The sequence below is a fragment of the Vulpes vulpes genome, chromosome 3, assembly GCF_048418805.1.
Source record: "Vulpes vulpes isolate BD-2025 chromosome 3, VulVul3, whole genome shotgun sequence".
NCBI lineage: Eukaryota > Metazoa > Chordata > Mammalia > Carnivora > Canidae > Vulpes > Vulpes vulpes.
Genome location: NC_132782.1, coordinates 143,653,158 through 143,668,143, shown reverse-complemented (window position 1 = coordinate 143,668,143; position 14,986 = coordinate 143,653,158). Strand labels below are relative to the sequence as shown.

General features: G+C 39.6%; 1 protein-coding gene across 1 annotated transcript in view; it reads left to right on the top strand.

Annotated features, from left to right (window-relative positions):
* The window catches only part of GIPC2 (GIPC PDZ domain containing family member 2), an 88,419-nt gene that overhangs the window by 41,653 nt on the left and 31,780 nt on the right, over positions 1-14,986 (top strand). The window contains exon 3 of the mRNA XM_072754789.1: positions 4,805-4,985. Coding sequence (XP_072610890.1) covers positions 4,805-4,985 — 181 coding nt within the window. The remainder of the gene's footprint in view (positions 1-4,804; positions 4,986-14,986) is intronic.

The following is a 14,986-nucleotide window of genomic DNA, read 5'->3' as shown; positions in this document are numbered from 1 at the left end:
TATAAGTAAAGATAATACCACTTCTCTCAAAAAAAAAAAAAAAAAAGAAGGGAAGACAATATGGAGTTTCCTCAAAAAATTAAAAATAGAACTACCATGCAATTCAGCAATTCCACTTCTGGGTATTTATATGAAGAAAGTGAAAATACTAATTCAGAAAGCTCAATGTACCAAGGGCACCTGGGTGGCTCAGTCAGTTAAGCTTCTGACTTTTGATTTTGGCTCAGATCATGATCTCAGGGTTGTGGGATAGAGCCCTGTGTCTGGCTCTGCGCTCAGTGCAGTCTGCTTGTCCCTCTCCCTCTGCTCCTTCCCCTGCTCTCTCTCTCTAAAATAAATAAAATCTTTTTTTTTTCAAATAAAGATTTTATTTATGCATGAGAGACACAGAGACAGAGAGAGAGAGGCAGAGGCACAGGCAGAGGGAGAAGCAGGCTCCATGCAGGGAGCCTGACGTGGGACTCAATCCTGGGACTCCAGGATCACACCCCGGGCTGAAGGTGGCGCTAAACTGCTGAGCCACTGGGGCTGCCCTAAAATAAAATCTTAAAAAAAAAAAAAAAAGACAAATGCACTGTGTATTTGTGTATGGTGTTCCTTGCAGCATTGTTTACAATAGTCAAGCTGTAGAAACAACCTAAGTGCCCGTCCACTGATGAATGGATAAAGATGTGTGTGTACACAAACACACACACACACACAGAGTGGAGTATTAGCTGTATAAAAGAATGAAATCTTCCCATTTGTGGCAATATGGATGGACCTTAAGGGCTTTATGCTAAGGGAAGTATCAGAGAAACACCTATACCGTATGATCTCTCTTCTATGTGGAAGTTAAAATATCTATGTGATTCGAAAACTTTTGAATTAAAAGAAAGTACTGCATGGTTCTCACAGATAAAACTTTTCAGGTGAAGAGACAACAGACTTTAAACATTTGTGATTTTAGATTTTATAAGTGTCAGTTTTCCAGAATCAGAGTAAATAAATAACCTAATCAGAAAATTCAGAGTATACTTAAAACCAGAAATTTCTAGAATGATTTAAGATGAGTTGGCCAACATTTATATAAAGGGATAGGTGGCTTTTTAGGTTTCGTCATAATTTAGGATCATGCCATACCATGTTGGTACCACCTCTGTTTGAATCCCAATTCTGTTGTTTGTTGTGTTCTTTTGATTGAGCCATGTAATCACTGTATATCAAATATCCCCCTCTGTTAATAGAATGAGGCTTGTTTTGAAGACTAAATGAATTAACTGTTTACAGTTGTTATGAATGTTACTTTTTTATGAATGAGGTTTGAGCACAAACAGTGTTGGGAGGATCAGCAGCACACATCCCAGAGTTGCTGACCATGGCAGCAGGGCATGTGGCTCAAACAACCTTAAATCTGATGCCTTAGCTTTGTGGAGAGCGGTGTGTGCCCTCAAGTTTCTGCTGATATCTGTGATGAGCAAACTGAGTTCTGGATTATATGCAATGAAATAATGGAAAATACTATAATAATGGTCTGAAATGGTTGGGAGCTTCTAAGTTGAATAATGTAGTAAATCTCATTTAAAAAAATTGTCTTCTCTGCATTTTGCAATATCATCATCTAAAGCCAGATGAGACAAAGTTCTAAGTGTCCTAGATAATGATACTAAGTGACTCAGTAAATATAAGCCTAGAACTGATAACTTATTTTCTATCCAGTCCTTTGTGATTGAGTGGCACTTTAAGCAATACTATTAATCTCTATCATGTTATGATTATCAAAGAATAGATTCTAGAAACTTGTCTCAATGGCTACCTCATTCTTTACTCTATGACTTAAGAGGCTAAGGCTTAAGTAACCCACAACATATATAATCAGTGTCTTCTGCTTTGTGTCTGTATCTTTTTTTTTTTTAAGATTTTATTTATTTATTTGAAAGAGAAAGAATGAGAAAGAGAGGGAGGGAGACTCTGAAGCAAACTCTGAGCTGAGCGCAGAGCCCAACATGGGGTTTGATCCCACAATCTTGAGATCAGTACCTGAGCCAAAACCAAGAGTCAGACGCTTAACCAACTGAGCCACCCAAGTGTGCCCTTTGCTTCTGTATCTGATTCCCCTTATGAGGTTCAAGTTTCTTATACTGATTTTCCTATTATTCATCCTAGATCCTTATCTGATGCTTCTGACCTATGCTTTGACTTTTTTCTTGACTGCCTGGATCCTTGCCTTGCAACTTGTTCTGACTTCTGGTAGCTGCCTTTCTTCCTTCTGTCTGGACACTCTTCTATTGACCTCTGTGGCTACTCACAGGTCCAGGACAACCTAGATTTTTGTTACTCTGACCTTTACTGGTAAGATTTATACCTGTGTCTGTAAAGTTTTTCATTTTTTAAAAAAAGTTTTATTTAAGTAATCTCCACTCCCCACATGGGGCTTGAACTCACGACTCCAAGATCAAGAGCTGTGTATTTTTCTGAGACAGCCGTGTACCCCGTAAAGTTTTTCATTTAATTAATTTTATACAATGCTTATTTTTAATAAAATTGTGACAAGTCTTAAACATATGTGGTGGGACACTGAAATTTGTATGCTGTTGTTGATCAAAAGAAAAAAATAGGATCAGAAGGTATTAAGAGATAAATTAGAATAAAAATTAAGGAAGTAAAAGTGATGTATAGATGTTCACATTCTCAAATGGCTTAGGAATGAGTATTTAATGGTTTTTTGTTTCTTTAGATTCTACTCTTCTTCTTCTTTTTTTTTAAGGATTTTATTTATTTATTCATGAGAGACACACAGAGAGAGAGAGAGAGAGAGAGAGAGAGGCAGAGACACAGGCAGAGGGAGAAGCAGGCTCCATGCAGGGAGCCCGAGGTGGTACTTGGTACTTGATCCCGGGTCTCCAGGATCATACCCGGGGCTGAAGGCGGCGCTAAACCACTGAGCCACCCAGGCTGCCCCTGCTCTTCATTTAAATCTTGCTTATTTTTCTGTGACCCTTTAGAAACTCCAGTTGCACTTGATGGTATGTTATAGTTACTCTTTTTTTGCTGTTGTTGTTATAGTTACTCTTAATTCTGTTAACTTATAATGGTAATATGGACTCCTAATAAAACAGTGCCAGTCAGATTATGAAATTTCTCTCATTTTTTATAATTAACTTTTTGTAATGATAATGATTTCTGAATTGGCATTACTTCATTTGCATAAAGCGTATGAATAGTTACTATATAATGAATATAGGAATATCTTAAAATTTGGGAGTAAAAAAGAAACCTACTGTGAGTTTTGATATATAGTAATAAAACTTAAAGCCCAACCTTTCCAGAATAGTCTTTTACCATTTTCTTTCCTTCCTTTTTTTTTTTTTTTTGGTGATATTGTGGAGATGCTGGGGTACATGAGTTCAGTTTTCATCTTAACTCTTAGCCACAGTGGTCACCCTGCTGATTCAAAAGATGTTATTCCAGGACGCCTGGGTGGCTCAGTGGTTGAGCGTCTGTCTGCCTTTGGCTCAGAGTGTGATCCTGGAGACCCGGAATCAAGTCCCACATCAGGCTCCCTGCATGGAGCCTGCTTCTTCCTCTGCCCGTGTCTCTGCCTCTTTTTCTCTCTGTCTTTCATGAATAAATAAATAAAATCTTAAAAAAAAAAAGATGTTATTCCTCCACCTGGTAAGAGTGGGGAATGCACATGCTTTTATTATACATTTAACGGCCCCTAATATTTCTATCCTTCCGCTCCTAAGAAGGATTTGTGACTCATGAGGCCGAGTGGCCTTCCTTTTGCCTTGTTCCTCACTACTGTGGAAGAACTGAACTTGCAAGGCTGTTATTTGTGCAGGGTTTTCTGGGCCCCCAGCCCTAAAAATCCTTCCATAAAATCTTAATACCATCTTAGGGAGTCTTCGGTCTCCTTTTGAGACTCTGCACTACAGATTTTTGTATAGAAGTAAGATAAATTTAAGAAAGACCAATGTGAAAATTTCCTGTGAGTCTTAAGTTCTCTTGACTTAAAATATATAAATGAAGAATGATAGTATAAAATCACTCTTACTGGCTTCCTTATTAGTTACCAATGTTCTTAGCTGACATTGTACCAATTCTTAAATCATCACATTTGTAACTGAGGTTTAAAAATGTCGTTTGTAAAAAGAAACTGAAGCTCTACTCTTATGTAATGGGTTTCGTTTTGAAATGATTCAACAATAATTTTCGGAGGGACTTCACTGTGTAGTACTGTGCTAGACGCAGAGCATATGATGGTGAATAACACCATCTCTGTTATCTAAGATATCTCTAATATCTCTAATATCTAAGGATATTGCATCTCTGTTATCTAAGATATCTCTAATATCTAAGGATATTGCAGTTCAGTAATGGAGACTGAGAGGTAAATGGACAATTGTATGCTGAACTGGCAAATTACTTGATTTTCCCAAGCTTCAATTTTTCTGCTCTATGACATGCGACTTTCATAAAGGTTGTTAAAATTAAGTGAGATGGCAAATGTAAAGTGCTCAGCTTAGAGCTCAGAATATGTAGCAAAACCTACTATAAAAACATGAGAGTGACACCTTGATCAGTCCTGGAGGAGTACCCCAGGGGATGTCAGAAGTTTCTCAGAGGAGGTGTGATGACCGATGGAGCATAAGTCTGAATGAGGTAAGATGGTTGTCCTTTGTTGCTTGGTCTTTCATCTTTAACCGGGCATTAAGCTGCATTGTTAGCATGTCAGTGTATTATATATGATGTCTCAGGAGCATGAAAAGTAATGTTATGCAGTTCCACTCTGTATTATGTGTTATCCTTAATTTTCTTTCAGAGAATTAAAGATGGAAGCCTAATTGACTCCGTTAAAACAATCTGTGTGGGGGATCATATTGAATCCATAAATGGAGAAAATATCGTTGGGTGGCGTCACTATGATATTGCAAAAAAATTAAAGGAATTAAAAAAAGATGAATCCTTTACCTTGAAGTTAATAGAACCCAAGAAGGCATTTGGTAAGTCGGGTTTGGGTGTGTATGTGTGTGAAGTGTTTTCTCCCGTGGCTCGTCTTTCTAAGGGTAGTAAATACTTAGATGTGATGCCACGTGTTACAGTATATCCATTAAGGATAGAGGGAATGATAGCACTGTTGACAAGGGCAACAACTCTTCAAGGAGAAGAAAGTTGTCTAAAAGGACATTTCTGAAAGACCTTTGGAGTTACAAAGTCTAATGTCTAGTGACTCTGTGGCTGTTCCAAACTCCAAGAAGATCATATTGTATTATAATCATCTTGCTGAGCAGTAAAATTCTTGATTAAGCTCTCTAAGCCACAATAACTATTGTTCATGGACCTCAGCAGCAACAACTTTAGTTACACAAAGAATCGGTATTTAAAATAGTTATCTAGTCTATTTTAAAGACTTCCTTCAATCCCTTTCCCCCATTGGCATTTTGAATTTGGCAGCATGAGATGGTATGAAATTACTTCCACTTTGGTGTGACATCTGTACTTGCTTGGTTTTAGCCATGGCAGCTGTTTCCCAACTGTTCAACCCCCCAGGGCCATCTCATCTAGAGGAAAATGTGCCAGCTTCTCTCTCACTACCCAGCACTATTTTAATAAGCCAAATGACGGCCTAGTGTTCATCAGTGTTGAAATATCTTCAGAATCATTCTAGGCTGCCCTTACTCATCCATGACCCCACCCAACTTATGTTCTTTCCTTTGCTCACAGCACATAAATACTCCTTACAATTGCTCTCTAATGGATGTTTTCTCAGGGCAGTTAATAAAAATGGTGGGGGAATGCAATGGATCTGGGGAATTACATTTCCCCTCTCTTAGCAAGTAAGCGACAGATACTAGCCATATGGAAATGGAAATTCTTCTGTGCTTCCAAGTGATTTCTGTGCCATTTATAGAAATACAGTGTAGGTTATATTACTTGTGGGAGAAAGAGTTCAATAGAAGATGTGAGAAAAGAATGAACTGAGCAATGTGTAGAATTGTTGAATCACTACATGCACACCTGGAGCTAATGTAACACTGTATGTTAACTATATTGGAATTTAAAAAACCCAAAACAAAATACTGGGTGGCATGAGGAAAGGGGGAGGAAGAATGCCTTATGCCACTGCTGCTCCTGGAGGGACCGTTCATTCTAGGAAGCGATACTAGATGCTGTGATTCTGAATGGTGTACAACCCAGCTTCCGAGCTCACCCATCACAGAAGAAGCTGGGCAGCACTCAGGTTTCTATCCAGCATTCCTTTTGAAGTGGCTTCGTTTGCTAACCAACTCCCTGGGTATTATAACGTATAAATGGATAGGATGTAAGCAGTTTGAGATATTTTTATTTGATTTAGACTCTTTGTAAATCAGTCATTCTCTCAGTACAACTCAAGGGGTATAGTATTTTTCCACCTTAGATCACCACCACATAATCTGTTTTTCAGAGTTAACTTTTTCCTATTTTTACCTATTGTCCCTGTATTTTTTTTTTAAGATTTATTGATTCATGAGAGACATAGACACACACACACACACACACACACAGACACAGGCAGAGGGAGGAGCAGGCTCCATGCAGGGAGCCCGACGTGGGACTCGATCCCTGGTCCCCAGGATCACGCCCTGGGCGGAAGGCTGGCGCTAAACTGCTGAGCTACCCAGGGATTCCCCCTGTCCCTGTATCTTTATAGAAAGTTGCGATACACTTTAACTTGGATGCTTGGTTGTTGTTAGTCTTGGATGTTACAGATTTCATTGCATTTAGCTATTATTGCTCTGTGTTTGGATTTTTTTCCTTCAGTACCCAAGACACATGTGTAACTGGCTGGTGTACTGCACTGCCTTATGTGCCTGGCTGCTTTTGAACCTGCTCCTTGTTGCCTCATGTGAATTCTCTGTACACATTTGAGAAGGACACTGGGTAGGATTTTCCTAGTGGGTGTCTATTACGTTAGCATCCCAAATTCTGGTGGTGCTATGGGTTAGGATATGTGGAAATTGATTTTGGAGCAATGATAAGTTGTTATCTTCTAAAGTTCCTATGACAGCTTAACATAACTTAAATCTGCTGGACTATATGCATTTTCCACTCTGGGTTGATACTTGATTTTGGGCCATCGCTTGGGGATTTCTCTTAGAAATAGGGATCTAATTTCCCCCAGATCTCTTTGTTCTAATCTCATGTTTTGCTGTTTCCTTCTTTCCTATGTCTTTTAGCATTGTCATTGATGAATTGATTCAAATTCATAGTCCTTCATAATTATCTGACTTTGTTGTCTTGGGTTCCTAGGAGAAAAGGGTCAATATAGGTGAAGCAGAATGTTCTGATTTCTGCAATCAGGCCACCTATGCTGAAATGAAGTCATTTCTAGGATTTTACTAAAAGCTGTTGAAATAGCCATACAGTCTAGTATTTTGACATTTCCTTACCAACTTCCCTAAAGATTTACCCTGCGGGGAGTCATGTAGACTGTGTACTAAAATGCAAGAAGGAGTGTAGTTGGTTACTTTGCAATGGTATAACAAGGATGATGAACACAACTTTCAGCCATGGATAAGGAAATCTTTATAGCCTGCTCCCATTTTCATATTTTAGGTCCACCAATATTCACATCCCACTTCTAGGGGCCATTATATGTGCCAATATTCTTTGAGAACCATAGAATAGACACTTTCTAGTTTAATGAAAAGGCTTTTTTTTGGGGGGGGGGGAAGACTATCAAGTAGGTCTCAGAAAAAAAGACTGTGTCAGTAATGCCTTGGGAAGGTCAGGAACTAAGGCCATTTCAGGTATGTATGAACCAGACACCTCTCATGGAACTGGCCTAATTAACTCTCTCTAGTTATTTCCTATCTTCATGTTACTCCACTCAGGATTCAAATTCCTGGGAGAGCGGGGGAAACATTAGGTTATGTCCCATCTTGATAGTGGGGAGACAGGCTACATGGTTAATAGGCCCACCCAAATCCTGCAGAACAGTGAGGGAGAAGTTTCCTTTTGGATAGGGAAAAAAGTAGCAGATATCCGTTTTGCCATTAGCTGGTTTTATCTTGACTTTTATTTTTTTTTAAGATTTTATTCATGACCCCCCCGCCCCACACACACACAGAGAGAGAGAGAGAGAGAGAGAGAGAGAGAGAAAGAGGCAGAGACATAGGCAGAGGGAGAAGCAGGCCCCATGCAAGGAGCCCAACGATGGGACTCGATCCTGGGACTCCAGGATCATACCTTGGGCCGAAGGCAGGTGCCAAACTGCTGAGCCACCCAGGAATCCCTGGTTTTATCTTGACTTTGAATCTGATTCTATCCATGCATGATACTGTCAGTCTATTGGTGTTGGGTGCTGTGTAAATGGCAGTTTGGCAGTGTACTCTAGAGCTCATGATAGCATAGAGCTTTTTTTTTTTTTTTTTTTAAATAAAGATTTTTAAGTAGTCACTACATCCAACGTGGGACTTGAACTTACAACTCTGAGATCAAGAGTTGCATGTTCTATTGACTGGGCCAGCCAGGCTGCATCAAGCTTTCTTTAAGGGAAAGAGTAAAAGCCACATTCTTCATGGTGCTGGCCACTAGATTTGGAAAGGACAGCAATCCAGATTTGGACTATACTTCTGAGAAGGTCCTTCATTTATGTCTCCCACAAATAATTCATTGAGAATCTTCCGTGTTCGAGGTACTCCATTAGGTATGGTAGATACTAAGAAAGAAGACTAAGCTACAGCCCCTGCCTTTTGAGGAGCTCACAGTTTAGCAGAAGGCTGTTATTGGCTGAATTGTGTCCCTCTAAAATTCATGTGTTGCTGTCCTAATCTCCATTAGCTCAGAATGTGACTGTATTTGGAGATAAGGTCTTTAAGAAGGCAGTTAAGTTAAAATGAGATCATTAGGGTGGGCCCTGAGCCAATGTGACTGATCTAAGAGGAGAAAATTGGGACACAAATACACATAGCAGGAGAATGCCATGTGACCATGAAGACCTCTATAGATCAAGAAGAGAGGTCTTAGGAGAAAGCAATCCTGGTAATGGCCTGATCTCCAACTTCCTCAGAACTGAGGAAATAGATGTCTTTTGTTTAAGCTGAGTGGTCCTTTGTGACAGCTCTAGGAAAGTAACACAGAAGCCAATAGGCTTAAAGAAAAATTACAGTGCAAATTCTTTGAGACAATATGAGTGCCCTAATAATCTAGAAGGTATTGGTGGAATATCTTAGCTGTCCTTTGGTCTTGGGTAGATGGCAGGAACATACTGATGTTTTCATTCAGCAGGTATTTGAGCAGTTAGTACATGCTGTGTACTATGAGTTGTTGAGATAATAATAGTTTCTTGAGCATCCACTGAATTCCATCACCATACTACCTGCTTGGTATATCACATGAATAAGATATTGTTCTTGCCTTCAGGAAGTTCCTATCTAGTGGGAGGAGATGAATTCAACAAAGAGAGTTAGAGGTGCTAACATATACTAGAGGCATAAAAATGGGTGATATCAAGTCTACCTAAGGAGTTGAGGAAAAGCTTCCTGGATAAAAAATTTGAGCTGAATCTTAAAACAAGATGTAATCTGTGAACAAATTAGGGAAGATTGTCCTAGGGAGTAGAAATAGAATAAGCAAAGATGTAGAGGTATAGAGCAGTATCCTATGTTTGGGAATACCATGTATGTCTGTATGATTGGAATGGAGGTTCTAGGTGGTTGTGTGGCAAGAGATGAAAGTTCTCAAGGGTCAGTAGAGACCACATTATCAAGAGCCTTCTATGTGAAGATAAAGAGTGGGCAATGAAGGGGCTTAAGCAGGGGAGTAACATGATGAGACATGGCTTTTAGACAGTTTGGAGACTGTATCAAATGGGGGTGGTGATTTATAAGCTAGTGTGGTCAAGGAATACCATGAAGATTATGTTGTATAGGTTAAGGAGAGAGAAGATGAAATCCTGGATGAAGGCAGTTCTGGTAGGTATGGAGGTGAGAAATAGTTCTAAGGACTAGACAGCGGTGTGCTGGAGCCACTTGTGTACATCTCTCCCAAACTCCGTGTTAGTGACATCAAGTTGGTGGCTTGAAAATGGCTGTGGTGCAAGTTTGGATTTTATTTTTTAGCCTGGAGAGCTGATGGTTAAACATTTACCTGCATACCACTGTATATTAAGAAGGTAGAACTGGAAACTCATTGAATGTAGAGGTAAAAGAAAAAAGATTGCAAATGATGACCCACAGATTTGTGGCTTTGCATGAGAAATGGAATGTAGTGCCTTTCTTTAACATGAGGAAAATAGGAAGAGAAATATATTTGGGTAAGGACTTAGAGAAGAAAGACTGTACTTACAGTATGATTTTAGGCCTGATAAGTTTGAAACCTGTGGGAGAACTCAGCTGGCAATGTGTAAGAGGTAGACACGTGTTGAGAACGGGAGCCTAGGGAATGGGATTTATGAGTAATTTGAAGCTGTGGAAATCTGATCACTGAGAGTGGTAAGAAAAAGACCAAACAGAGAGCTGTAGGGGGAGCCCAGCATTTAGGGAGTAGAAAGAGGAGGAGCCAGCAAAGCAAGGAAAGGCCAGATATGGAAGAGACCGACTCTGGATGGCCTTTTCCAAAGCATTCAAGAACCCATTACTTGTCACAAGAGCAGGTGCTCCTTTTTCTGAGGGAGAAATAGTGGCTTCTTTAAAACATAACCTCAAATTCTCCTGTGTTGATCAGAGTTTAAGTCACTATTTTTCATCTAGTGGGTCTCACTATTTTTCATCTAGTGGGTCTCACACTATTTTCATCCAGTGTGTTTAGAACAGGGAGTAGAATAGAATCAAAAACTTCATGGTGCTTTGTGCCTAGTAAGGATGGGTTATATTGTACATATCAGTTACATGCATTTTTGTATATTTGTGTCTCAGGTATATATATGTATATGTGTGTGTATAATTGTGTTATGATATGTGTGTATTTCTCACTGTGGGTCATAGCAAAAAATAAAAAATTGGAAGCTGCTAGTTTAAATGGTTCCCTTGTTAAAAATTTGTAGTTTGAGAAATCTTTCCCATACCTAACATGGTTTCTCTTGGTCAGTTGCTTTCTGATCCAAATTCTCCTCCTTTTAGCCATGAGTTGATGGCAGCCTTCCCAGTCCTTATCAAGTATCGGGTGGAATGTCTCTGGTGGTATTTTTTTAGGGCATGGCTCACTTCCTTTCCCTTTTTGCCAATGAAAAGGAACATGTCTCCACAATGAGCTCAACCCTGCAGGGTTTGCCCTGTAAACCAGACTTTCCCAAGGCTATGAAAGCCTACTCTTCTTAACTGGCTCTACGACCAGACTAGTTCAACTGATTCGTTTCCTGTGATGCCTTTTAATGCAGAAAAATAACTGTTAAATCTGTAAAACTTAGATTGTTTTCCTTGGATGAGTTTGTATTTATCCCGGAGAAGTTCTTGAATTTGTAATTGTTGCCCTTTATGGAAAGATGTTCGTAGAAGGGGGCCTGAAATGTTTTTGTAAATAGTTTCCAAAATCAGGGAGTTGAAAGAAAAAGTTTACCTCCTAAAGCATTGATAGTCTTTATTTTGGGGCTAGATTTTGTAATAGATCTCTGGGCTATGTCTTCTTTTAGAGGCTTCATTTCTGTGCTATGTGTCTATCAGAATAGGATGTTCAGTATGTGAAGTACGTCTGAGTCCTTTGAGTCATTCACAGCTGGAAAACTCGGACCTCATCTCTTGATTCAGCTTCACTGATGTACTCATTTTCAAAGACTAAGTCTATTTGATATTAAGAGAGAAACTTTGGCTTTTAAGTTTTAGACGACTTTTTAGATAGAAAGTTTTTTTTTTTAAGTATTTGAAAAGTCTATTTTTCATGCTATTTCTAGTGAGAAAGTTTCAACCAACAAATGCTTTTGGTGCCTTTTCATGTATACCTAATTCTACAAAATATACTGGGGAATAGGATAGAAGTTACTACAGATGAAGAAAGGCCAAGTAGTTAAGTATACAGACTGTCATATATGGGCTGTGTGATAATGTGGCATTAGATGAATTATGCTTTCTGTAGCTTGGTTTCCTCATATAAAAAGTGAAGATAATGAATAATATTTATCACATTGAGGATTAAATGATTAAACACACGAAAAAAGTCATAGTTCCTGACACATAGTAAGTGTTCAATAAAAGTATTATTATTATGATGAAGGTATAGCCTTCCTGTAAGGAGTAATTTTAGAAACAATAAAAACCTTTTGTCTTCTGGGTGGGCTCAGATGATTAAGCATCTGCCTTGGGTTTAGGTCATGATCCCAGGGTCCTGGGATTGAGCACACCCCCCACCCCCAAATTGGGCTCCCTGTTCAGTAGGGAGTCTGCTTCTCCCTTTGTTCCTCTCCCTGCTCGTGCTTTCACTCCTCAAATAAACAAATATTAAACAAACAAACAAACAAACAAACAAACAAAAAAACCCAAGACAAACCCACATGAAACATAGAAAGCAATGCAGGTGAGTTGGTTAGCAAGTTTTTTTTGGGAACTCTGGTATGGTTCCAGATCTTGGAAAGACAGATGATATTACATCTCATATCAAATAATGAGATATATCCATATATCTTTATAGTAACTGCCTGCCATTCACTTTTCTAAGTACTTTCTAAGTAGCAAATCACTTAATCCTTTCAACCATGCTAAAAGATTAAGCGATTTGTTCAAGGTTTATAGGGCCAGCTAGTGTGTCCATGATGGAGGCAGGCTTCTAACACATGCAGTGAACTTTCAGAGCCAGCTCTCTAACAATTATTATTGGACAAGTCCGTATGTTTGCTGTCCTCAAGGAGCTTGCAATTTATATGAGGAGGTGGATACATTAAGAATCAAATAATTCTATTAATGGTAGTAATAGCTACCATTTACTGAATGCTTCTAAGAAGCAATAAAGAACATAGACTCTGAGACAAATTGCTTGGGTGTAATTCCTGTCTTTGCTGCTTATTACCTATGTGATTTTTGGGCCACTTACTCCCTCTGTTTCTGTTTACTTATCCATAAAGTACTGTGAGGATGAAATGAGTTAATGTATGTAAAGCACATAAAATAGTGCTTGCCATGTAGTGCTACGCAAATGAAAGTCATTCCTAATGGGACTACTCTTATGGCCTGGTTTAATCCGCATGCCATTCCTGAGAGGGTTTTTCAGATAAGTAAACTGAAACTTTGGGCAGTTAAATGCCTTACTGAGGTCACCCAGTGGTGGACGGGAAGTGCAAGTACAGTACCTCATTCCTGTTCGCTCCTGAGGCTTGTGTTCTTCCCAGTGAATGTTACTGCCTCTCTAGAATACAGCATGAACTGTGACATGTGCTGTGATATGGATGCAAACAAGGTGCAGTTCAGCTGAGAGCTGACTCGTCCGTGACTGTGAAGGTTCTAAAGCTTAGAGAGTGATGGGGGCTGGGAGAAATGTTAAGATTGGGAAGAACTTCCCCCAAAGAGAAAGCCATGGTTTTTGGTAGGTCCCAATAGAATCAGGGACCAGTATGCTATTTCCATGCCACTCACCATGAGAAGTGACAGGACACTTGAAGGAGTTGCATAGGGTATTAGAATCTTAAGAACTGTGGCCTTGCAATACACCCTGTATCCTGGGCTTGGGCTGCAAGTGGACCCACTGACTTGGACAATAGAGTTTCAGGGTAGAGTTTGTGTTGGACTGAGCACATTAGCCCTCTTGATCCTCAGAGGGGAAGACAGCCTTACCTAGAAAACTAAGAGTTAGTTTCTCACCAAGCTTCTGGAGTAGGGGGCTCCAAGTCTGGTTCAACCTGACATTTCTTATACCCAGAATTATGGATTAAATTTTTAAATTCATTTCAGAAATTTAAATTGGTGTTCAGAGAAGGGAAAGATGAGTAAGCTGGACTAGGTGAGAAAATTTCCTAGAGAAGATTGCATTTGAACTTGAGCTTAGCAGGTGGAAAGAAAAGTACAGATAAGGAGGGTTTTTGACGGAAAGTGTTCAGGACAGTGAAGAGCCCAGGCTTGTAGGAATTGCAGCAAATCAGGTCGCAAAAGCAGTTTCTGGGTTCTTCTTTTTTGTTTTGGATTTTTAAATTTAAACTCAATTTAATTAACAAATACTGTATTATTAGTTTCAGAGGTAGAATCCAGTGATTCATCAGTTGCATACAACACCCAGCACTTATCACTTCAAGTGCCCTCCTGATGAAAACAGGAGGGAGACAAATCATGGGAGACTCTAAGCTATAAACAGACTGAGGGCTGCTAGAGGGGAGGTTGGTGTGGGGGGATGGGATGGTTGGGCTCTTCTAAGAAGAGCTCCGAAAACTAGGTCGGGGAATCTGAGCTTGTTTGTTTGTTTTTAAAGATTTTATTTAGTTATTCATGAGAGAGGCAGAGACACAGGCAGAGGCAGAAGCAGGCTCCCTGTGGGGAGCCCCTGTGGGTCTTGATCCCAGGACTCTGGGATCATGACTTGAACCCAAGGCAGATACTCAACTGCTGAGCCACCCAGGTGCCCCTCTGAGCTTGTTTTTGAGGATAATATGGAGTCATTGAGGTATTATAATTGAAGGATGACATGATAAAATAGATTTGGGGGAACTAAGCCTGGAAATACAACGTGGCCGTATTTTATAGAGGAGAAACTGTAGGAGGCTGCTGTAGCCATACCTGAGTGAGTCAGAAGGGCTGGGGTCGGGGGCCGCCGCAGGCATTTGAAGTAGAGAAAAAAGCCTGAGTAATATTGCCAAGGCAGAAATGGTGGTTAGGGGGTGGACTGATGCTCAAAGGAGAAGAGAGAAGGGAAAGTTCAGAAAAAGCAAATGTCACTCCCAAGATGTCTATCCTTGGAGCCTCTATGAGAAGAGTGATTAGAAACGAGGCGGTTTAGATGTAGAAATTGTTTGTGGGATAGTCAGGGAGAGATGTTCAGTTCTAGATATTTTGTCTGACAGTGGCACTCTCTTTCATGTATTTTTAAAAAAGATTTTATTTATTTATTC